Source organism: Lonchura striata, chromosome 4 (assembly GCF_046129695.1).
Source record: "Lonchura striata isolate bLonStr1 chromosome 4, bLonStr1.mat, whole genome shotgun sequence".
Lineage (NCBI taxonomy): Eukaryota > Metazoa > Chordata > Aves > Passeriformes > Estrildidae > Lonchura > Lonchura striata.
The window spans coordinates 41296846-41321626 of NC_134606.1; the positions used below are offsets into that span (position 1 = coordinate 41296846).

The following is a 24781-nucleotide window of genomic DNA, read 5'->3' on the forward strand; positions in this document are numbered from 1 at the left end:
AGCAGATATTTATTAGTTTTAAATTATATTCTAAATTTTGCAAAATACTGTTTTGCCTTTATTATGAACTTACAAGGATTATACAAGTACATTTGGAATATATGGGAATATAAAAGTACATATGTATTAATTAATTTTTCCCTATTTTTATTAAGGAATGAAACAAACTTTGGAGAGCAAAGTGAATCAATCCATCTTCTTTTCCCAACAGTGGGTTGTAGTCTTCCAAAGGTACATACATGTTTAGCTCTGACTCTTGTGAGACATGAATTTGATAGAAGCTACTGCATTTCCAGAATTATATATCTCCAGAAGCATTTTCCTTAAGTTCATCATGCCTAATAATGGGTTTATATCTCAGCCTTTTGCTATTTTCCTCCCAAACACTATTTCTTATCCTATTCCTGACATAAGCATTTCTCACATGAGAAATGCTTATGTCATTGCAAACCTTTTGGAGGGAAAAAAAGTCTTTTTGAAACAGCATATTAGGAAAAGGAAATAGCACACTTCCTCACAGAACTTACTTGGGATATTTAGAGCTCCCTAAAATCAGTCTATAACTCTTGGCATCAGCTCAAACCACAAAGGGCAGTCTGTGAGCATCGATGCACCTTGCCAGCTCCAGCCCACTTGCAAAAGTGATGGGGAACCTTTCTTGCAAAGTGGTGAAGGGACAAGGTGTGGAGCACGTGTAACTGTCCTCCTCTGTGTGCACTGTGACCATTTGGTGTGGGGAAATCTATTTGCTAATGTAAGGGAAGGTTTTGAAGATTGTGTGATAAATGCATGTTTTAATGGTAACCCTTTCAGTTAATAATAATCACAGAGAATGCCTTTTCATTTCAAGGATATTTATAGTTCAGAAAGGCAATAGAGCGTCACATTAAGTCTGATATCCTAACAGGCCAAATTTCTGTTGCCTTCTATGGTGGCTAAGTCTCAACACAATAAATTCCTGTGGGATAATCCAGATAGTTCAAATTTTATTCTAGTAAAAGAAATACACTTTTAAACATAGTTCTCAATAAGGATCATAAAAAACAGGGTCATAAAACAATCTGAAAATATGTAAAATCAGTGAGGCTATTCTACAGAGCAAAGTTGGCATCTCAGAATATCGCAATTTACAGAGAAACATCTGTTGCAATATTTAAGTTGAAAAATACTTGAGGCACACTTTATAGACTACATTACAAAACATTTGGGGAAAAAAGTCTTTGAAAGTCTACAGTGTTGACTAAATAATTGTGAGACGAGTTATGGTGAGGTGACTTAAATAAAGACAAAAACTGAAGTGCAATTCTAATAATGCAGAAAACTTAGGAACATAAAGCTCTATGTAGTTAAAATTATTTATAATATATGTAGAAAAAAATGCTATCTAGAGAAATTTTTACTGGGCATTGAGTCACCAGAGCTCTTAGCTGCATTGGTGCTGTGGTCTGCTGTGAAATTCAGTATGGGATGCAATATGCACTAGCAGGAATTATCTGAACTACACATACATTAGTTTGTCATAATTACCTAGATGTTTACTTTTTTTAATGCCAATATACTTCCATGGGTTATTATATGAGTAGATCGTATAAAAATTTAAAGGTATGAACATCAGATACTATATACAATGAAACATTCTATTTTCATTCACTATTTAATGTTAGATTAGGCCTTCACTTGGAATGTCATGTTCTGTTTGTCCCACCCCAAATAAAACAACAAAAACAGATGGCACTTGAGAAACTTTAGAAGTACAGAAGTGTTCATGTGAAAACCATAGTAAAAATGCCAAGTGGGAAAGGATGTGATACAGCTGTAACGCAGAGGATGAAGAGGTTAAAGGAGGCAAACATAAATTATTTCTTTTTAAAACTCAAGCACATACATATACCTGAGGAAACCAGAGAGCAACATTAAAAATAAACAGCTGGTGATAAATGCTTCGGATGAATTTCAGAGAAAAGTGGACACATTTAAGGACAGAGATTATCTCATATGATATTTTGGGTGGAATTTGCAATGAAAGAGTTTTTTAGAGAAGTAAAGTCTCAATGATCAAAAATATACCCTGACCTTTAATTACAGGAGGTTTAGAATGGAAGGTTCCACCCTAGGCAGCGTTATTCCATATTCATCCACTATGCGGGTTCTTGCATTTTCCTTTGAAAAGTCTGACCACAGAATTGTGGAATCATTTAGGTTAGAAAAGACCTAAATGACCAAGTACAACCACAAACCCAGCACTGCCAAGTCCACCACTAAACCATGTTCCTATGTGACATATCTAGATAGCTTTTAAACACCTCCAGGAATCATGATCACCACTTCCCCAGGTAGCTTGTTCCAATGCTTCAAAACCCTTCCTGTGAAGAGATTTTGCCTAATATCCAATCTAAATCTCCCCTGACCTAACTTGATGCTGTTTCATCTTGTCCTGTTGCTTATTACTTGGGAGAAGAGACCAATGCCTACCTTGTTACAGCCTCCTTTTCAGGCAGCTGAAGAGAGCAATACTCTTTACCCCAAGCCTCCTGTTTAGGCTAGAACGACCCTACATCCGCTCCTCATCAGAGCTGTGTGCCAGATCCTTCACCTGCTCCACCACCCTTCTCTGGGCATGTTCCAGCACCTCCAGATGAAACCCTGCTCTGATGCAGCCTAGATTTTTCAATGGATAGTTTATTTTTTATGTACATAGCATAAGACATTAGGTCCATGTTTTCCAGAGTGAACTTGCCATCAGTACTGCAAAGTACAAAGACTCCCACAAAATCCTCAGGCAATGAAGGTTAAGCTACAGTAATACTTCATTTATTTGATTTAAAAAAACTCGAAAACACTGCTTGAGTAGGAGACCTAGAAAGTTGTACATGTTATTTTTATTTCCGTTAAAAAATAACAATGGTGAAGCAAAAAAAATTATAAGGATAACAATAATAAAAGTTATTATTGTTTATTGTATTATTATTGTACTGCTTTGTGCAGTACATTTCTGTCTTCATGCTCTGTAAGTTAAGGGTTGCTATTTACGGTATGCTCCAAGTCTGCTTTTCAGAAGACAGCCCAGCTTGGCTGGACAGCTTTCAGTTGCTACTGGAAATATGTCACTTATTAGGAACAGAGGGGTTGTTTATCACTGTCTCAAGGGTTACTTTGGCTGAGGCAAAGAATCAGCTCAGTTATATAATGGAAAGAGCTGGGTCAAAGGATAAGAAATTTATGTAGTGTGTGCTTGAGATTCTGGCAATGCAGATTCAGTTTCTCTTTTATCTGTTTGCACATATCATGGTTTATAGGCCCCCCAAAAATATATATGGCTGTATGGGTCTCCCATCCATCCCCAAAACAACCATAGACCTATGGGGGCTGAAGTCAAAAATTTAAGAAACCCTCCCAAAACTTCTCAATCAAGACAAAGAGATTTGTCTTAATTGCTTCTTTTGCCTTCCTGGTATCCAGTTAGCGTTCGGTGTTGTTACCCAGACCCACCACATAGTCACAGTTTCAGTTCTGTAGCAAACTAGAAATGCCATCTCTAGCAAACATGCATATGGTTGCTGAACATCATCAGTCCTTTTAGTCCTCACCAGCATTAACAGGGGAATACTCCCTGACATAATCTCAGTTCTGGTTTCTGGTGAAACAGCAAAAAGGAACCCAATCCTGTCTGCTTTACTTCACCAAGTACCACAAGGCATTGCAACAAGCCAGGGACAGTTACAAAGAGTAGAACCTATGTTTCCATCTGCTTACATAATTGTTAGATGTCCCAGTTCAGAGTAATCAAAACAAATTCTGGTACAAAAAATCCCAAACAAACCCAAACAAGCAAAGAAAAATAAAGTATTCAGAGATTTTTTTAAAGCTTCCTCTCAGTATTTTAGTTCCCACTACCAAGGGCATCCTTTAGACAAAATGTTTAACCAAGCACCAAGTTTTCAAGCACAAACCCAACTACCATAATAACAGCCCAGTAAACAAATACGGGTAAGTCAGCCTCTCGCCCTAATTGCCGAACACACAAACCGACTCCGCACCGCGGTGACCTCGGGTCCTCCCCGGGGGCCGGCGGAGGAGCCCCCTTCGCGGGGCACACGGTGCTGGGGGAGCCCCCCGGTTGCCTTGCCAGCACCTGTTGCGCCGCCACTTGGCCGCTGGAGAGGGGCAGCGGCGGGGGCCGCCCGCCAGCCTCCTTCTTCCCACCGACAACTTCCCGGGGCGTAAACGGCCGCGCCAGGTGCCGCCCTCGCCGTGATGGGACGGCGGGCGCGGAGGGCGGGGGGAGCCGGCAGGCACGGCCCGGGCTGGCAGCGCGGCGGCCGAGCTGCGGGCGAGGGGAGCGCTGGTGTGCGAGCGCGGGCTGCCCGCCCCCCGCCCGCCCCCGCTGCCGCTGACAGGTGCGCGCTGCTCCGCGGCAGCCCCGCACCGGCCCCGGCCGCTCCGACCCCCGCCCGCCACGGCCACGGATTGTTTAGTCCTTGGGAAGCTGGTCTGGGTCCAGATTTTCCTTTGATCCTTTCTTCTTCTTCTTTTTCTTTTTTTTCTTTTTAAGAGAGAGAGGGAAAAAAAAAAAAAAAAAAAAAGCCAAAGGAAAACAAAACCTGGAGACACAGAAGAGGGCTAGGAAAAAGTTTTGGATGGGATTATGTGGAAACTACCCTGCAATTCTCCGCTGCCAGAGCAGGCTCAGTGCTGCCTTCTCCCCAGCGGCGCAGCCCGCGCCGGGCGCTGCTGAGAGACGCCCGGGCCTCGGTGCCGCGCCGCCAGTGCCTGCTGTGCCGGAGCCCCTCGCCCCGCCGGCCCAATGCTCCTCCTCGGGCTGCTCCTGCTGACATCTGCCCTGGCCGGCCGGAGGCAGGGGGCCGTCGCCGAATCCGATCTCAGCAGCAAGTTCGCCTTCTCCGGCGCCAAGGAGCAGAACGGTAAGGAGCCGCAGCGCCCGCCGCTGCGCAGCCCGGGGCAGGGCGGGGGCGGGCGCCCGGCCGGCGCGGAGCGGAGCGGAGTTCTCCTGCCGGCTCCTCTGCTGCCGGCTCCTCTGCTGCCGGCTCCTCTGCTGCCGGCTCCTCTCCTGCCGGCTCCTCTCCTGCCGGCTCCTCTCCTGCCGGCTCCTCTCCTGCGGCCGCGGCGCGGGAGCGCGGCCCCGGGGCGGTGGGCGCGGGGGCAGCGCGGCTCTGCCGCCGGCTCCGGGTAAAAGGGCAGCCAGCGGTCCGGCAGCCGCGGGGGGAGCCCGGCGTTTCCCTCTTCTGCGCTACTTGAGGTGCAAAAAAAACCGTGTCCCCTTCCCGAACACCGCCTCGCCCTGCTAAGAAACCGAGCAAACTGAAAACCAGCAACCTAAACCCAACAACGAACCGCGCACCTTTGTACCCTAAATGCTTGGCTCTCGGGGGGTGGGTTTTTGTGTCTGTGCATGAATGAGTGGTGTTTTGTACGGGCTGGAAACGAGCTAATCCTGCATAGGAAATGAGAATTACTTTCAACTTTCAAGTGTACCTGAAATGTTTAGAAAACTCTCAAATGCAAGTTCCCCTGGGCTGGGGCTGCGCAGAGCTGGAGAAAGACTCCTTTCATACAGCAAGGGCAGCTTCGGGGTGTGTAATTTGCTTAGCCTCTGAACTCCATATGATTTACATTATTCAGATTTTTAAGCGCCTTTCCTCTTGATCTGCTATTATGAAGTAATTTTAAAGAATACTTTGCAAACTGTAATGTTATATACTGCATGAAACCACACTTACTGTAGAATATCCAAAATTAAGGCTGTTTTCATACATTCGTGGAAACCCTGGTGTTTAACGTACGGGGTGGGGGGCGGGGGGGTGTGTCTGAAAAATTTAGTACTTAGCATGTCAGCTAGAACAAGCTTTCTCCCTGGGCACAAACCAACACAAAAGGCCAAGCTGGGAGCTCTCAAAACTCTCTGAACTGTAATGAAATAAAGCAGAAACGCAGATTCAAGGCTAATTCAATTCTCTCGACTTTGAACTTGGGACTCCCCTAATAAAAGTATTCTATGTCATATCTTCTAATAGAAAGCAAAGTTTCAGAGACCTCTGCGAGTGTTCTTTGAGTGGGTAGAATATGCAGTGCACTAACAAATTTAAAAGGGGGAGATTAATACTGCTGTGGCCTGTTAATGTGATGATATATGGCACCTGCAGACTGCCGGAGCTGCTGATCAAAGAGCAGCATGGGGATCAATCTCTAATCAGAGCAACTGTGAAGGGCCAGGGGAAAGTGATCAAAAGACTTAGAGACCAGGCTGTTCTGACAGGAAACCAATCAGACTTTGTACACAGTGCAGGAAATTATCTGCTCTGTGTGAGAAATCACTCACTTTCTACCCCTTCCTATCTACCTGGTGTTTAGAGGCTTTAGGGCACCAGTTTGTGACAAAATGGGCTTGGCAATTATATACTGATGTCTTGTGCTGTTATGCTGCCTTGTCTTAAATTTGCATGGTGTACATATGGAGCTTATCAACACACAGAGTATTGTCATTGCTTTGCTTTAGCTTTGTCAGGACTGGAAAGAAACCTGCTATGCTGTCAGTCTCCTCTAAAAGGCTTGTTCCAGGACTCCAGGATAATACAGCTGGGCCCTGAAAGGCCTCCAGGGTGCAACAATGGGTGCACAACAGTGTAAAAGGTAGATCATAAAGCAGAGAAGCAAAACTGGTGTAAATAGGTGTAAATATATGTGACAGTGCAAACTAGATTCTGTTCACATATATCAGAAATACAGTGGCCTTAGGTCAGGCTTCAACTGGTTTGCAACTAAATTTGGCATGCTCTAAGATACATTCACTACATCTTAGGACAAATGCAAAGACAGGAGAAATTTTATTAAAAGAAAAAAAACAGTGTCCTGAAACTGTATTACATGGTAGTTTATACTCAGAATAGTCCAGGTTCCTCTTGTAGCTTACTTTAAGTTTGCTTTGTAGTTGTTGAATTGCAAAACTTACTTAAAAAAATTAGCACAAGTTTACGTTTAGCTAAGTACCAACCTCTGACTTTTCTTAACTGATTTTAATTATTTGGGGGATCAGTAACACTAGTTGAACCAGTTCTTACTTGATTTAATTAGAGTGATTTTTACACTCTGCTGCAATCTAAAGATTGTATAGCTTTTAGCTAGAGGCAGGTTAAAACTCCCTGGAGTATGAGAATGAGATATTGTTGTTCATGTGCCAAATAATCTCTGGTCAGGAGAGAGGGAGATTTTTTTTACTCATGCACTCTACAAATAAAAGCTCTGTCCTCAACATGTAAAACTGCTAAGTGGCCAAGAAGTTTTGCAGTAGAATGGATTTCAGTGTTGCTCAGCTGTACACATGGGTGCTATAGCTATTTCTTCAAGGAGATGCTGAGGATGCCTGTGACCAGTTATTAATTCAATGGGACTACTTGTGTTTCAAAGGATAAAGCATGTGCTTAAGGATTAACTAATATTTACTTATTTAATAGCTGAATTATATTAACTTCAAAATTACAATTTGACTCATTTGCTAATTGTTTGCAGAAGAAGATATCTTGGTTTTTCTGCATAGTGAATATTATTTTGGGTGGAAATTTCCTAGTGTAAATATTTTTTTTGCAATTGTAAATTAAATATTTTAGAACACAGTGTTTTTCTGGGACCTCCTGGAAATTCACTGTGTTGGTTGTTGTGGGGCCAGTGTAGCTCCATTTGAAACCGCTGAAAACTACCTCCATATTTTTATTTGCCTGCCCTCTCTTATAGTGTGGTTTTCTTTTAACAGGTTTTATTTGTAACTCTGACAGCAAAGGGTTTTATGTGATTTCTGTAAAAAAAAATCCTATTTATGTTTAATGTTTTTATTTTATTCCACTGAGTAAATAATCATCTGGAGGATCAAAGAAATTTATGCAACAGTTTTCTGGAAAGTAAAACAGTAGTAAATGGTGCATGTAGTGAGGGCTCCCGTTTATCTGGGTGGATTTAATTTCTACAATTCTTTGTCAGATTATGCTTTGAAGGGTATTTCATACTTAGGTTGCTTTATCATTTCTCTTATGGCCCTTAAATGTATTTACTACAATTTTTCCATATTGAAGCAAAGAGTCAAGAAAACTTCAATGCTCAGTTTCTTTTAAATCACAAAACTGATTGTCTTATATTGAATTTGATTAATTGGATGGTTTACTTCTTTCTTCATTTCTATCTACTTTTGACTGCTGTTTTTGATGTAGTATCTTCATGGTGTTTCTGTAGCTTCAGAAATGTCTGAGGGGGATTTGTAGGTTGAGTAGGGGGCATTGGTAGGTTGAGTACTGCAAATGACTTAATTCTAGTGACTTTGTTAGTCTTGAGTGCACCTGTTTATGTGATGTTAGCTTAATCTGGATTTGATTACAACATGAGATGGCAGGAGAATCTAAGACCTGTTTTCTTGGATGCCTGAGAACAAGATGCAATAAATGCTTAAGGTGATTTTGCTAAGCTATCAGCTGTTTTCTATGAGAAATATGAGTGTATCTATAGAAACATGAAAAACTACTGTTGGATGCCATAAGCAATGATGTGTACAGCATGGTGTGTACATTTCAAGTGTAGTACTGAATGGCTTCAGAAGGCCAAGAACCTGAGGTTAGTTAGAAACTCACCAGGACTGATTTTCCTGCAGTCATTTTCAAGTATGAATGAACTGCAGTAAATAGAGTTGCTGAAGTAAATCTTAGAAAACTGAAGTGCTTACTTGATTTATGTCAAGTCTGCAGCACAGTTAATATGCCTGTCATGATCTGTCTTTTCACAGATCTCAAAAGGAATTAGGCTAGTTTTCTCCTTTCTTCACAGGAATGGAAACTCCTAATAATAAGTTTCATTAACTGAACACTTCATAATCTGTTTCTTAAATCTTCTGACATGGGAAAGATTTATGTAGCTTAAAAAACCCAAACTGAAAATATGTCCTTGAGACAGAGTTTGAAACTTGCATATTTTAGGCCATCCTTAGGAAAAGCTGGTGGATGCAGCTGGAACTGAGTGAGTAGCTGAAGTGGCAGAGTATGTTTCTTGAGGTGATGAGAATCACCATGCCCACTCTGAACCACACAGAGGATCCCCTGATTTGTGCACATCCAAAAAGAGCTCCCAGTTAATTCAGGGAGCGGGACAGCATCACAAAAAAGGGTTTCTGATTAAGTTCCTTTAACTTGGGCTGAACATCAGGAGAAAGTGTGATTATCCAAGTGATGCAGCACATTGAATCCTTACAGACAGGAATGTCAGTGCTTTTGCTTGAAAGCAGAAAAAAGAAAATTGACTACAAAATTCTCTCTTATAACTGAAGATACTTTGTCATGGTGTAATGCTACTTCCACTGGCTCATGTTGAATTGAAGAGTGCCAGGACTGCTGGGTAGCAAAAATTGTCTTAGTTTTGAGAAGATAAGAAGTTTTGAGAAGATAAGAATAATATTTGAGCTGTGTCATCTAAATGGGAAACTTGATGGCTATGCAATTTTTTTTTTTCAAGTCAAATCTATTTCTGTCTGGTCCAAGGCTTGTTTTGAAATGTTTTAAAGCTGTTTTCCTGGAAAGTAATGAGTTACAGCACATCCTCTTTTGACTTTAAGCAGAAGATTGTGACAAATTAGAGAAGCTGTTCAATGCAACAACAAATTGCAGAGGAAGAAAGTTTTTAAATTGGATTTTTTTGTGTTTGTAGTTGACTTCTGGTATGTTGTTTGCCATTCAGCAGAGTGATGCTTGGGACTTCTCCTTAGTCCTGTTGCTTCTCTCAGTTTATTCTATTAGGTAAAATAAGGGTTTTAAAAGCAGACTTTTTATTCCTTGTCTCAAATATGTAGCCATTCCAACCTGTCCATGTATTTTTTTAGGGTTGAAATAGAATTTAGTGTAAAATGGAGTCTTGAATGGAATTTAGTGTAAAATCTTACTTTTGCATTAATTGGTTCCTGTTAAGTGTGCAGATTGGACTTCAAAGCTTTGCTATATTGTTTGGGGGGTTTTTAGTTTATCTGTCAGTCAGATAGAGTTTTATAATGGAGAAGAAACATGAGGCATACCTTGAGTCAGGGACAGCTATGTTGCCAAAGAGCTTATGTTCAACTTTGTCTTCCCATAAACATAATGTCTCTTATATCTTATAGTTTTTTCCAGACCCTTTGAGCCTTAATTATTACATATTAACATGTAATAGCAAAGTACTGGTTTACATCATACAGCAGTGGTTGAGAGTTATAGCAGTGGTTTTGGGGGTTTCTGTCTCTGTTGGGTGGTTGCTGCTTTTGGTTTTTGCTATGTCTGGCAGTTCCTGGTTACTAGAAAGAGGATGTGCTGAGCAAGCCCACTTCCTTTATTGGGAAATGAGCCTCTTCAATTGCTTTATAGATAGCTCTTGGCTTTGCCAAAGAGCCATGCCTTTGCTTTTTAGTCCCAAAGTGCATGCCATGGGAAATACACTTCTTGGTGTGTAAGCATCTTAAGAATTAGCGTCTACAGAAGCAGCCTTTTAGCAGAAACCAGTGGGACTTAGAAAAAGTTACTGGAACAGAAAGGAAGTAGAGCTTACACGTAGAAACATAGTTATTTTAGTAGCACTTAAATGGCTGTATGAGTGCTTTGTTGTTTCAAAGTTTCTGAAATATTAATTACATTTTAAAACTCACGGAGCCCTGTCATTCCCTTTTGAGGAGAACTTTTTCAGCTTGTGTTTGAATGTGAAATGCTTTTATTTAAGTAGGTAAGTGAAAATTATTGTGAAGCTAAATTTTCAACTAGTGTTTTGACGGGGCTTTCTTAGACTGTAGGGTGTTATTTTAATGTGACAATGCCTGGAAAATTTGTTCCTGGCTCCATCTGTAGACGTCCTAGCCTTAGGGCTCATCTGTCTTCTGATCACCTCTTTTTGGGATTGTTCTACTGAGATTTTTGAAAGGAATCTTCAGTGTTACATTGGGCTATTTGTGTTTAATTTCATGATTCTACAGCATACTAAGCAGTCTTCTTATGTGTGAAGGTACCTCATCTTTACAAAGCATGTGTGCAATAACAAGTCACTACATTTCCATAACTTAGTCGGTTTCCAGAGCAGTTGTTTGGCTGGGTGACAAAAAGCAGGACTCTGGATGCTCTGGGAGAAAGTCTTACACACAGAGAATATAAGAACTATTAAAAAATTAGTATAAACAAAGGAGAAAGCGCAGCTAGTTCCTCAATCTCCTGCAAGCCTTCTGCATGAGGGTTTGCAAAGTGCTATGTTTTTTTTCTGATCTTAATTTTCTTCCAGCTATTCCATCTCTGTTGAGCACACCCTCAGTTTTGGACTTTGGTGTTTTCCCTGCATTGGCACGACCTAATATTTGCCCTGGGCTCTGACCCTGCTTGGCTTCTTGCCACAAGTCCTGTGAGTGTCTTGCCATCTCCAAGCCATGGCAATGTGCATTCACCTTTGCTGACCAGATCCTGCTGGCTGCAGCTGATGTTAAAAGAACTCCTCAGCTGTTTAGTTAAATCTCTTTGAGCCACTGGATTATTATTTCACTGTATGGCTATTCTCATTCTTGTGGGCTAATTTAAGACTATGCAGGTTAACGCTGCAGTGAGGATCTTCACAGTGATGGTTGCAGCTTTTGGTTTTGGAATTTTATTTTCTTTCTGCCATTTTTATATGCAGGTGTTTGGAGCTGGGGAAAGAGGATATGAATTAACCTCCCTTTAATCCAATACAATACAGGCAGAAATAGAAACGAAATAAGAAAATTTTCAAAGGTTATTTTCCATGAAGTGGCATTCTTTTATACTACCAAGAATGAGGCATCAAGGGAATAACCAATAACACATTTTTTTTTCTGCAGGAATATGCCTTTTAGTGAATTAATCCACATAAATTATTTATTAAACTTACCATTTTGTGGTAAATTCATTCAAGGTATCATTATAAACATGGATGTTTTAAGGAGATTCTTCTAGGCTGAAGGTCACCTCTTCCTATCTCCCTGAAAGCCCAAAATACTGAATTTCTCATTGAATTGGTTAAAACTGATTATTAACTGCATTAAAACAACATGCAGGCATGACTTAATTTGATCACTGTTGTGCTGATTTCTCCACATGAAGTGGAGGGTACCATGAGTCTGAATAAAGCTTGGTAAAAATAGGCAGGCTGGGGCTTTCCTTTGGTCATGCATTATGACTGGAATTAGAAATCTTTGGTTTTAATTTTTTAGGGCTTGGTTTTTCTAGATGAACAGTGGTGTTGGTTGGGTACCTATCCTAATATGTTCCCTATGATACAACAGTACTACTGAAGGAAAGCAGGGGAGGTCTTCCCAGTTTCAGCAAATGTCTGGCAGAGCCAGTGATAATTTTGGGTGCTGGATCCCTTATCACCCTTATGTGACTTTTCTTGAAACTTTAATCTGTCTGTTTTAGAAAAAGCAAAGAATCTCTTGGGAAGAGGAAACAATGTTGCTTGTGTTTTCTGTACAGTTAATTCATTTTTACATTGCTGCTGCTGTAGTATTATTATGAATTGGCAATAAATAATATAAGAAGGTGGGATAGGGCAAGGAGTTAGATGCTGCAGTTAATTAGAGAATTTGTCCTGTAATCTGATAAACTAGGATCAGGCAGTAAAAGGTAAAGGAGTGGTGTCCCTTTTGTAGTTTCAATATTCTACATCCTTAAACCATTATTCAGTTTGGCACATATCAGCAAAGTTGTAAGTTTATGTGTGTGCAATGTCTCTTTTTCAGCATTATTTGTTTAAAAGTACATGAAGTGGGAAAATGACCTTGCTGGAAGAGGTACTTAATTCTGAATTAATGCACAGTGTCACTTGTTTCCATTGTTATCTTTAGTTATAGTATTTTTCACAAAACTCAGTTGTCCAGTCTTTTACTAAACTGTTATTTAGGGAGCTTCATTGGATGAGCTATTGTATGATAGCAGCTAGAATATCTAAGTTTGATTATTTTTTTTCTATTTTATTACTTTTTCTCCCCCAGAGTAATTCTCTGTGTAACCATCCAACTGTGCTCACCCTTGTTCCAAACAATCCAGGGCATTAGTCCTAGGAGCCCCAAGTTCCTCCTTGGATTGACAGGGAAACCAGAACTCATTTAATGCGATAGCTAAACATTAAAAAAGACATGTGGTGCAGGAAATTCTTTTTCTGTGTGTGAAGGTATGGCATTTCCAAACGGAAAGTGTTGTTCTGACTATTTCACCGGTAGTGGAGAGTTATATGAGGCCACTTCCATCTGCAGAGAATCTGTTTCACTTGCTTGTGGTTCTGGGGTTTGTTCAAATGCTCTAAAACAAAATAAAAGGAATGGATGTAATAACTTCTTTATGGAAAAGTCATAAAAAGCTACAGGGCCATGTAAACAAATTGGGTCATTTACAAGATGTTTAAGTGATGGATATTCAGTCCAAATTCAAAGGTGTGGATTAGGTTTTTACAGTCATCTTGACTGAATTTTGCCTTCAATAAGATTTTCTTTTTCTGACAGGAATGCCTTTGACACTACAGATGACAAATTTTCAGAAAAAGTGTTTTCAAACATTTCATTGCATTCAGGGTAAAGCCAAGATGCAGGAGAACAATTTAGTACTGTGATTTGTTATTTTTCTGGGTGAATGGGGAGCCTTTCTTAGTCTTCATGGTTACACTGTGAAGCTGTAGTGGAACTTTGTAGTATTCCCAGGGAAAATCAACTAAAAGAGTTTCCCTTCTGGATTTAAACATGCCTGAACTAATTACAAAGCAACCATTTTGGCTCTCTGCTCTGTCAGTATAAATAGGTTTGCACAGAACAGCAGTGACTGATCCAAACTAAGCTGTGTTAGTCACAGAAAAGTGTGTTGTATCTCATTGAAGCACTGAACATCTTATCCATGGTGTGTCACCTCGCAAGGCCCTCCCAATTTTATCGCTTGTTGGGGAGAAGTGAAAAAATATGATAACTACAACTTCTGCATGTTAAGATGCATTCTGTGGGTCATTTATTTGCTTTGATGTAAATATATGCCTGAGGATGGCCAATCTTCTCACATTTGGGGGAAGGATATTGGTGTTAGCTACTATGAGGTGCTTGCCTTCTCATGAGATGTGCTTGCTCTCTGACTCCCAAAGTAACTTCAATTGCCTTTCATAACTCTTCATGCACTAAAATCTGCAGCTCATTTCAGAAAGAAAATAACTTTGCTAAGCACAAGTCTGGAATTATTAGTAATTGACTGTGCATGAGTGAAGCTCTCTATTTGTATGTACAGTGCTAAATAATGAACTGTTGATGTATCTCTCTTGTGCTTGATAATGTGCCTGTGAAACTAACAGTTCTTACCTGGATAGTGTGCATGTATGATTATGCAGCATTTGAAGAAGTCCTTCAGAAAGCAATTTGAATTAATGTTGCATCAGATAGTGTCAAGCGTAAAAGGTGTATATGTGTATTATTGACAATTTGTGTTTCAAAAATAAATTTAAAGACTTCCATGTCTTATTACTTAGTTGATCTGCTGTTACACAGGGAGGTTCATACCTACCAACATTTCTGTTTCTTGTGAAACTATAATGGATCTGAAAGGGGGGTAAAACCTCTTAATTGACAAGTAATGGCTCCAAAACAAACATTATCTCTATAAAGAAGATTAAACTGTTGGATTTGACCTTGCCTATTGTTTTAAAGTATGGCTAAAGATTCTTGATGGTCTTGCTTTATTTGTGTCATTCAAAAATCCCAGACCCAAGGTGTGCTGTATATTTATAGGCCAACTGGAGTCTGAAACTTTAAATACTCTAAGAATTTCTGCTAAGCACTCACTGTATGCTGTTATGAGAAGTCCCAAAGTACTTGGCTGTAGTGTTAATGCACCTTTGGAGATTGAATTTGTGACAGTTGAGTCTTTCAGCAATCTTTACCTATCTGCCTAGGAGCCTTTATAAAGATTGGCATAAGATGCTGAAAACAGCGTATTTTTTTTTTTTGTGTGTGTGTGGTTTTTTTGTTTGTTTTTCTTGGGAATATTTATTCTATACCTGTTCTCTGTACTTGCAAGAACTGCTATGTGTGTAGAGAAGTGGGTGTCCCAGGCTGAGTCCAAACAGTACCGTCATAGAGCTTGAGTTTGATACTTTGTGAAGGCTGACCTAGAACAGAGACTAGACAGAGCTAAAGAGTAAAGTAGGTATTTATTAAGAGGTCTCAAACAGATCCACTCTGGCCAGCACAACCCAAAATGGCCACAAAATGGACAACAGATCACTTGAATTCCCATCCTTCTTGTTTTCTCTCTTCAGTCCACTGTTGTTTATGCTCTTGGACCTGAGATCTGGGTCAGCTGTCCTTGGGTCCCCAGCTAGAGAAGGAATTGTTTTGTGGAAAGAGCTTACTATCCTCTAATATGGGGCCTAGACTTACATGCTAAAGCAAAATACAATCTGAAAAATACAAAAGCTGAAACCTGAGGCATCAAGTTCAATAATTTTCATTTGAAGAGAGACCACTGCAATTGTCTTTGATATTACCTAACACCTCAAGAATGCCACACCCCGGCAAAGTATGACAGTAAAGAGAACTCTGTTGCTTAAATACCTGCCTCATTTGCAAAACTTTCATGTTGCTTGTGGGGAAAAAGATGGTTTTGTATAGTTGTCAAGTAGAAAGATAAATATGTTTCTAAAGTGTGTGCCTGCCTTATCAGCAAGAATCTTACAAAACACTGGTGTGCCTCATTTGTCAAGATGCGTGTGGAGGTTGGTGTAGTGTAATAACCAATGAAGTAGCAGTGAAGCGTTTCCAAATTGTTATTGCTTTTAACATAGTTAAAAGAAATGAAATGAAAACTATTTTTTCAAAAAGTGAGAATCTGAGAAGCTCTTGTTTTAAGTTGGCTTGGGCAAACAGTGGTGAATATTGGAGCTAAATGTATTTTGAATTAATTCAAGTGGGCTATCATTGTGTTAGTAGGTCCTACAACATTCAATAAATTGTGTAGAGTTTAAATAGTAATCTTTTATATTTACATGGAGGTCCACTAATGCTAGGTAACATGACAATATTTACATTTTATTTTCATTTTCTTGGGTTTGGGAAGAATGGAATCTTCTCTGCTCTTCTGCATGTCAACTGTTCTTAAAATCATTCAATTCCAGGCAACAGTGGCTTTTGAACATGTGTATCACTGGCCACATCCAAGCTGCATGTTGTGCTCTCTGCTCCACAGAAGGATAATGTGTGGATGCAGAGGTTTCACAGTTTCACAGCATCTGTTTTTTGAATTTGTGTGTACCCAGATGTTGCTACTGAATACAGAATATAGGAGCTATTGTTTTCTGGGTCCTGATTCCCTAGCCCTACTCTAGGATCCTCAAAACCAACTTTGGAATATGTAGGACTTTTTTTTGTTTGGCTTTTTCAGTGTTTTAGATTTTTTTTTAAGTGCATGATCACATATTTGTTAATAACTACTTTATTAAAAGCAATTTTTTGTTGCTGCCTCTACTGCAATCCCTTGGCTGATTTAAGACTTCACAGTCAACTAAAATATAATTATTTTCAGAGGTAGCTGGTTTTTCTGTTACATTTTTCCTTTCCATTGGTTTGCTGAATATTCATTACTTTGAAGCTCAAACTCCACTCTAAAAGATATCTTATACTTAAATAAAAGTAAACTGTTATCAAAAATATGAATTTCTGTCTCTGCTTCAGTCAAATCCTTAACATAAAAGCAGTTCTAAAGTTGCTAATTGCTATAAAGTATACCATTATATTTACTAGCAATTTATTATGCATACTAAATATGTATATTTTTTTTATAAATAGTGTGTTACCAGCTGACTAGCTCTAATCCTTGAACTTCCCCAGTGACAGTACTTTGGATTGCATAGATGTAAAAGATGCAAAGATGTATTGTGAAGTTGTTCCCGAAGATACACAAAAGGGCTTGACCTTGTATGAGGAATTCCATTGAAGCTGGGAAGTGATTTGATCTAGTTAGAATGAAAAAGTTACATGATGCACATTTTCAAGATCAAGACATTGTCATTAATTCAAAGCCTGGAAAAGGGAAACATCTTGATGACTTCTTTTTCAGATTTTTGATTATGTCCATTAAACGTGAAATAAAACTCAGCAATTGTATTCATGTTTACTATGGTAGCTGTGACTGTCTAGTTATAAAAATAACTTACTGCATCTAAATTACTTCTTATCTAAAAAAAAACCCCAACTAATAATGGTTAAAGTGTAATAAAACTTACTCATGTGAAATAGTATTTGAAAGATAAAAGCTAATCATGCTTTCATATTTTGAGTTTTATTTTCTTTTATAGCTTTCTTATACTCAGTACGCTAAGGAATCCAAGCTGTATGCTGAACAACAGCATCTCTACTCCATTTACAGTAAAATACTAATAGAAAGATATGAATATCTGTGCTCTTGTTAAAAATTCGATAAAAACTGCAACAACCCCCTCCATGCTTCTTCCTTTATGGCAGGTGAGAAATGCTCTTTTTTGCAACTGGCAGAATAGTTGAACAAGCTTGAATGCCTTAAAGCATAAAGGAAGTGGTATATGTTGAGAGGTAGAGACAGATGTGAAAGAAGTCTGTGTTGAAAGTTAATAGAAGAAACCAAGATGCTGTGACAATACTACATGGAAATTGTTTTTCTCTGTCTCTTTTTTCCTTTCTGTAGTAGGAGAATGAACAGAAGGGCTCCAGCACAGTAGCTCTTTGATGAATACTGAATGGGTTAATTATTTTTTTCATCCTTTTGTGCATGAGGAACTTATTTTATACTTCTAGATTGTTATCACCTGATTTTTCCATCATGTAGAGGTATTTAAAAGGGGAGTTTGGAAGATTTTTTTCACTGGTACAGTACATGAAGCAGTAAACAGCAAAGACAGTGATCAGTTCATAAATATTGCAATATACTGGTTTGGTTTATCCTCAGCATTACTGAGGATAACCAGCTCTTTTTGATGGACTGTTCCTCAAAACATAGGATATGTACAGTGTTGGTGGTTTAAACATGTAGGTAATCAGGGCTCATATCCCAGGGAGTGAAGAGAAACATTCTTTCAGCTGTTACAATTTTTTCATGCTAAAATTTTTTTCACTGTCATATAAGCAATTATATGTCTGATGAACTACAGATAAAGTAGGAGATGCTTAGGGGTTTTTTTAATCAATATTGGATTCATAATATGAGTGATCTCTACTTTCCTGTGGTTTTTTTCTGGTGCACCAAAATTAAGATATCAGACATGGCCTTTCAAATTCCTTGTCTTTTGTGTGGCCAGTAAGTGGATGGCTTAGTACCAACTTCAGGGATGGCTTTGTACCAATACTTGTCATTATTTTAAACAAGAGGAAATTACAATACTTCTAAAAAAGTACTAAAGCATTTAAAAAATGAAACCTAATGCCAGTTGGAAAATCATAGGTCTCTCTAAAAATTATCAATATAGTTATTTTTCTGGAACTTATGCTGTCACTGGGAGCTTGATCCTTAAAGCCAGATGATAGAATGTAACAAACTGCTCAGTGGTACCTTGGTGCCAATAGAGATTCACTGCAACCCTTGCGTTTTTGTTTGTTTGTTTGTTTTTTGTTTTGTTTTCCTGGCCCTTTTTAAACAAATAATTTCATAATGCCTGAAATGTTTCTGAGGATAAATAAAATTGCATCCAAGGCTTCCCTTCTTCTCTCCTTCCTGATTTTTCTTGGTTTTTTTGTGTGTGGATGCATGCATTTTGGAATGTTTTTTTTAAATAAACTGAGCCCTAAGGAAGAAGTGTGCAAACCAGACAGTGGTGAGAGGGTTGCTTTTTGAATAGAAAGGTCAGCATCTTGCACCTGCCAAAAACATTTTGAGCAGAAATGGTTAGATGTGTATTTATATATGGATGGGGAAAACAGGGAGAAGAGGAGATTTGGTAATTTCTCTGCCTGTGAACACCCCCGGAGCCTCTGGAACCACCTTTAGCAGAAATAGCAGTTATAATGGTCAGCATCAGGCTTTGGGTGCTCAGCTGGCATCTGCTTTCTGTCACAGTTAGGAAGGGCTAGAGGGAAAGATCTTGCATCCTACTGGAGTTGTCTGGGGTACAATTCCTGAAGACTGCACAGAACAAAAAGTCATCAGTCCTTCTGTCCCGGATGACTTGATAGCAAGGAATGCCCCATAAACACAATGGGATTATTTGCTCAAAGGAGATGTTTATCTTACTGCTACCTTTGGTAGCAAAGGCTAGAGATGCACCATAAGAAAATGATTTTTTTAAAAAAGGGCATCCAATAAAATGCTGTATCTGGTGAATAATTTTTCTCTAGATCTTTTCCATGAAAGATATTGGTGGTTTTTAGCCAGGTAATGTGAATAAATGCTTTCTTTTCAGCAGAGGAAGAGATGCTGCTCAGATGCTGTCTTTTGCAGTCCATAAATTGTGTTTAAAATGTAGTGACAGTAGCAAGACAAAAGTAGTAATACTACACAGATTTTAAGAATGTCTGTAAACAAACAAGATCTAATTCAAAGAAACTTATTTCATTCTCTGACAATTAAATTTGTGTTTTATTTTTAAGCCTTCTGCATGTAATTCAGCTTTTCTGAATTTTCTTCCTTTATAAATAGAGCATCTGGTAAATTGGTTTTTGGTGCAATATTTTCCCTACTTCTTCAAACCTCTATTTACAAATGCCAGAAATTGACTCTCAAAATAGCTTCACATAGTTACTTGTCTTTTGTAAGGTAAAGTAAAATATTTCTATGTTGTTAATTTCTGAGGTTAGGAATAGCTGTTTTCTTTTCATAGCTTTCTCATAATTTGCTTTAGAATTTTATCATCTTGATCTCTCTGCAGAGGGTTATCTATTGATGAAGATGCCACCTCCAACAATTGTATTCCTATGCAATTTAAATATACACTTTTCAAGCTGTAGGTGTATATTAGGCTTTAGGTACTGTCAACAACTTTGACACTTGCAGAAATCTTCCAGGACTGTGAAGACTTTTTTATTATTGCCTTGAGGCAAAAATGTTGCCAGGGACTTCATTTAATGACAGCCTCTGTGTGTAACACTTCTGTTATATTTTTTGGTATCATGGCATCATTCATGTAGTAACAAAGTATGAGCAGTTAATAGTTGAAAACACAAGGCTGAGGTTGTATTCTTGTCTCTTACTTGAACTTAGGTTTAGCTACTACCTGAGTAGGTTTTCAAAGAAATACAGAGTATTAGATGAAGAGGGTTTGAAGACTGTGCTGGTCTTCCATCTGGATTGGTACTGGGGGAGACATGAAGGTTCTTCTTTAACCGTTTGTGAGGGTTTTGTTTCTTGTTTTGTTATGTTTTTGCCTTTCTCTCCCCCCATTCTTGTTGGAGGGTTGAGACAGTGACTGACATTCCCTATCACTTGCTGCAGGTTAGCACACTGTTTTGACCAGAATGAAATTGGAGGATTTCTTTTGGTCCCCAAAAATTCCTTTGTAACCAATTTTCTTGCTCTACAAGAATGTCCGAAATTAGAGCAACCTTTTATTAACTACTCTGAGGTTCTTATCTACCATTTGCATCTGTTAAGAATGTAGTTGCTGTTCTGTTGCCCAGCTTTACACAGCTTTGGATATGTTTTATTATTTTTGAGATATTTGCATGAAAAATGTGACTAAAGGTTGATTTGTTAAATTTCATTTTTAACTTGGGGAAACTGTAGGAACCAGGGCTTGAAAAGAGAATTAAAATCTTTGAGAAAGAGAAGAGAAATGGAACAGAATTATAGGCAGAAAATTTGCAAAGTTCACTCAGACATGACTTTTATTTACCAAGAAAAAAATTAAATAATAATTATCAGTTTACCTAGTAAATATGGATATTTTTAAAGAAGTAAAACTTAGTGGTAGGTAGCTTATATAATTAATATTAGGCTGAGGAGAGTTCAAGAAAAAATATTGTTGATTGTACTCAAAAAGAACTGCTTTGTATTTGAGATGAAACAATTTTATTAAAGATAGGCAAGGCAAGGTAATTAAAGATATGGAATAATATGTGAATTTTGAATATCATCAAATGTTAATGAGGCCAAAAGGAAGAGATAAGGTTAGGTATAATGCTGTGATCTCAGGACTGTAGATTAAAAGAAAGCGCTATTAATGAGACCTGTGTGCCAAGGCAATTCCCTGAGAAAGTTCTAGAAGGTAATAGCAGCCATTCCAGGCCAAATTAAAGGTATAGTTGTCTCAATGTGTTTTGTTTGACAATACCCATTAAGGAATGTAACAATGATTCCCTGGACTATTCTCCTGCCTTCCAGTATTGTAGGAGTCAGAAATTTTTATAAACTGCAGGCAGAATTTGCGTGTTTGGTAGCCCAAGGGATTTCTGACATCTTGAAAACCTTTGCTATTTACAGTTTCTAGTGAGAAAGTTTAACCATATAACTGATAAATATCTTATTTTGGTTGTTTCCTGCACGCTGTTGGTTCATTTTATTCAGTATCATCTTGGTCTTTGGTTTTGCCTGTGGTTTTTAGATTTGACCAGCTATTGTGGAGCCTCAGCTAGTAGCTGCTCCAAGCCTTGGATCTGCCACACTATTCTGCAGAGTGTTTGTGTGTTTGCCTGCAGCAAAAATGCACATAAAGCATGTATCTTCTGGTATTTCAAGTATCAAGAAATACTAAGAAGCAGTATTCAAGATATGAGAAGACCCTGGATTAACAAAGTAATAGTGTTTTCTCTAGTTTTCCATGCTTTTGCTTCAAGTTCTTAATATTCAGGTTTTCCTCTCATCCCTGTCCTGATCCAGAAGGACAGACAGCAGCTCTGCACATGGGAAAGATGCTCAGAAATTGCTTTGTGCTGTGCTGAGATCTGGAAATAATAGAGACTGCAGTGAGTCAAAGCTATAAATTTCACAGGATCAAGACATTTCAATGTTCCACTTCAAGTATATCATTGGTAATATGGGTAAAAGATGCTGTAAATCAGGTGGTGACTGTAAAAATGGAAAGTAAACTTTCTTAAGTGTTCTTTCCTAGAGTTAGGTTGTGGTGTCAAGTGGTGTTCTGTTTATTTTGGCCTTGGTTTTCTTCCCATTGACATTTTCTTCATAGTAAACCTTCATAGCCAGAATATTCGTCACCTGTCTTTCAATTTTTACCTGAGTCAGCATTTGGATGCCATTCTCCATTTAGGAATGGGGTTTTTGACTGCAAAGAAAATAAAAAATTATTCCTAGAACAGTAAATTGATAGAGAACTTGTGTACCTCTGTTTTGTTCTGTCCTCTGAAGTTCCAGTTCTTATGAATGGAATAAATAACACCTGCTCAAATAATTTAGAAGAATAATTTTCAAGATTTCCTTTTATATATTTGGAGAGCCTAGCAATTGAACTATTATTTGTTTTGTTTTTTCTCTCTAATGGATTTTGGGAGAATGAGTGAATTCTGCTATAGTGAACAGCATGCTCTGCTGAAATTTGGATGACCCGTTTAAGTCAAGCCTGTAGCGAAGCAAGCCTGGTTCTTGGTGGGCAGTGCTGAGAGCAGGAATTGGTGTTCCTGAGGACAGTGCCAGTGCCACGCTGCTTGCCAGTGGCTCTTGGCTGCTGGAAACCCTTTCCAAGGGAAAAGCTGCTTGCTGAGAGGTTCATTTCTTGGTTGCTGCTAGGTGCAGTAGTGATCTCGAGCCTTCTCCCCAGGTCTCCTGTCTCTGCCTTAGGAGGGTGTAAAAGTATTGGGGGAAGAATGAGGAGAAATAGATGTTTGAACCACAGACTGATAAACACGATTCCTATTTGGGCAATATTTTCTGACCTTATTCCCTGCAATTATTAAACAATTATGAAAATACAGGCTGAAGTGGTACCATGCCAGACAAAATGTAATAGAAATCTCAGATCAAGTTGCTAGTACTTCCTTTTCTGGCTCGCTTTCAACTGTGCCTGTGAGCGCAAAGGAATGGCATGTATTTATACGTTTGTAAATAAGATCCCACACATTTTCCGCTTGAGAACATGTACTCGGGCCTTTTATGGTCAGGAAGGGGTGTTTCCCTCTGTCTGTGAGCTGCCCAGAGAACTACACATTTCCAAGTATGCAGTTCAGAAACTTACAGCTAATACTTTGTAAACTTCAGTTTAAATAAAGAAGTTTGGGGGATTAAAGGCAAAAAAGTAATTTTTTTCTTTCTCCAGTAGTAAAATGCTTTAAGATAAACAAATAGGTTTTGGAGTTGATGTGTTTTGCTAACCTGATTTGCCTCACTCAGGTTTACTTATAAAAATAGGTCTTAAATCAAGCTCTCATGACTGTGTGTCTTCTTTTCAAAATATCTATTAATCAAAAGATTCAGTGGATAATGTCTTTTTAAAATATCTAAAACTCTTTCTAGATACTCAGTGTCAGTTAATCATAATGGATCAATAGTATCTAGCAATAATATTCTTAGGAAAAAGCCTCACAAACCAACAAAAATTCACCTAGATGAAATGGAAATATCCCAAAAATAGTCATTGCTTGCAGGCCTATTTCACCTATCAAAGAAATTTTGATTCAATTTGAGTGATCTCCAGCTCTGTAAAATGAATGCAGAACACTTAAATGTCACTGTCAAAAAATATTATTTTCTCGAGAAGGCACAAATAAAATAATTTACTTGTACAGCAATTTAGTTGCAGAGAGCATAATAAATATGTTCTTTATTTTATGTGGAATGGTAAAGTGTTTTAGGGAACTTGTAATGTGCCCTATAAAAACGTGTCTAGGTGTGGTTTAATTCTCCATCAACTGTTTTGGAAACTGCAAATAGTCTGAAGCTACAGGACAGTTGGAAACACTTGAAATAGGGTACAAGAGCTAGACAGTTTTTAGTTCTTATGCCATGATGCACACAGTACTCCACTCTAGCTTTTATACTAAAATTTTTTAAATAGGTTTTCTTAAAAGTGGTTACTTGCTGTCTTTGGATTAATCAGAAAAAAGCCCTTTTATACTTTCTGGAAAAGAAAAATGCCTACAGGAAGAGTTGAATACTACTTGTTGAATACTAAAAGGGGTAGGTTTCGAAATTCCCACTTAGTTTCCCAAAGATGCATTGTACCACATGCATCTTTGTGCAGTGAGATGTGAGAGTTTGCATAGAAGTACTTTTTATTTCAGGACTGTTTCATTATGTCAAAGTAAGATGACAACAAGCTGAATATTGTAATAACTATGTGCCATATTTGCTAAGAACATATTTACAATTAGAGTGCTTTTAGGTGTTTTAAACATTCAGTTTCAAATCAAAATAAACTATTTGGAAAGCTTGGGGGTTTTTTCTACTCCAAAAAGATGAATTGCATGTAATAGCCAGTTCCCTTTCACTTAGGCTCCTTTTGGTCATACCATTCTGCAAAGGCAGAATTGGTGCAGTTAAATTCATAGAGGTCTAAATTTGCAGTCAGTGGAGACGTCCATAAAGAATTTGACTTAAAAATTTGCAAGTGGGCTGTGTGTAAGTTCTCAAAATCAGTCCATACAAGTAGAAATTCAGACAATTAAGATTACCTTGCAGAGGCTTTCATAATACAGGGAGCTTTCTCTCCAAGGTCATGTTCTTGCATTGACCGCTATGTAATCTTTGAAAATATGTAACCCTACCACAGATGAACCAAGAAAGTAATTCCTGTTCCAAAGAAGTAAAAATCAGTGGCATAGCAGAATTTCTAGGGCACTTCCTCAATTTAAACCTTCGCTACTTTGTGTAGGCCTAGAAATCCCAGTGCCACT

The 24781-nt window shown here is 38.6% G+C and overlaps 1 protein-coding gene across 1 annotated transcript in view; it reads left to right on the forward strand.

Annotated features, from left to right (window-relative positions):
- The first annotated feature begins 4569 nt into the window (after nucleotides 1-4569).
- PDGFC (platelet derived growth factor C) overlaps nucleotides 4570-24781 on the forward strand; it is a 119183-nt gene continuing 98971 nt past the window's right edge. Inside the window, exon 1 of the mRNA XM_021539573.3 lies at nucleotides 4570-4922. Within this exon, the coding sequence (XP_021395248.1) occupies nucleotides 4805-4922 (118 nt within the window). The 5' untranslated portion in view covers nucleotides 4570-4804. The remainder of the gene's footprint in view (nucleotides 4923-24781) is intronic.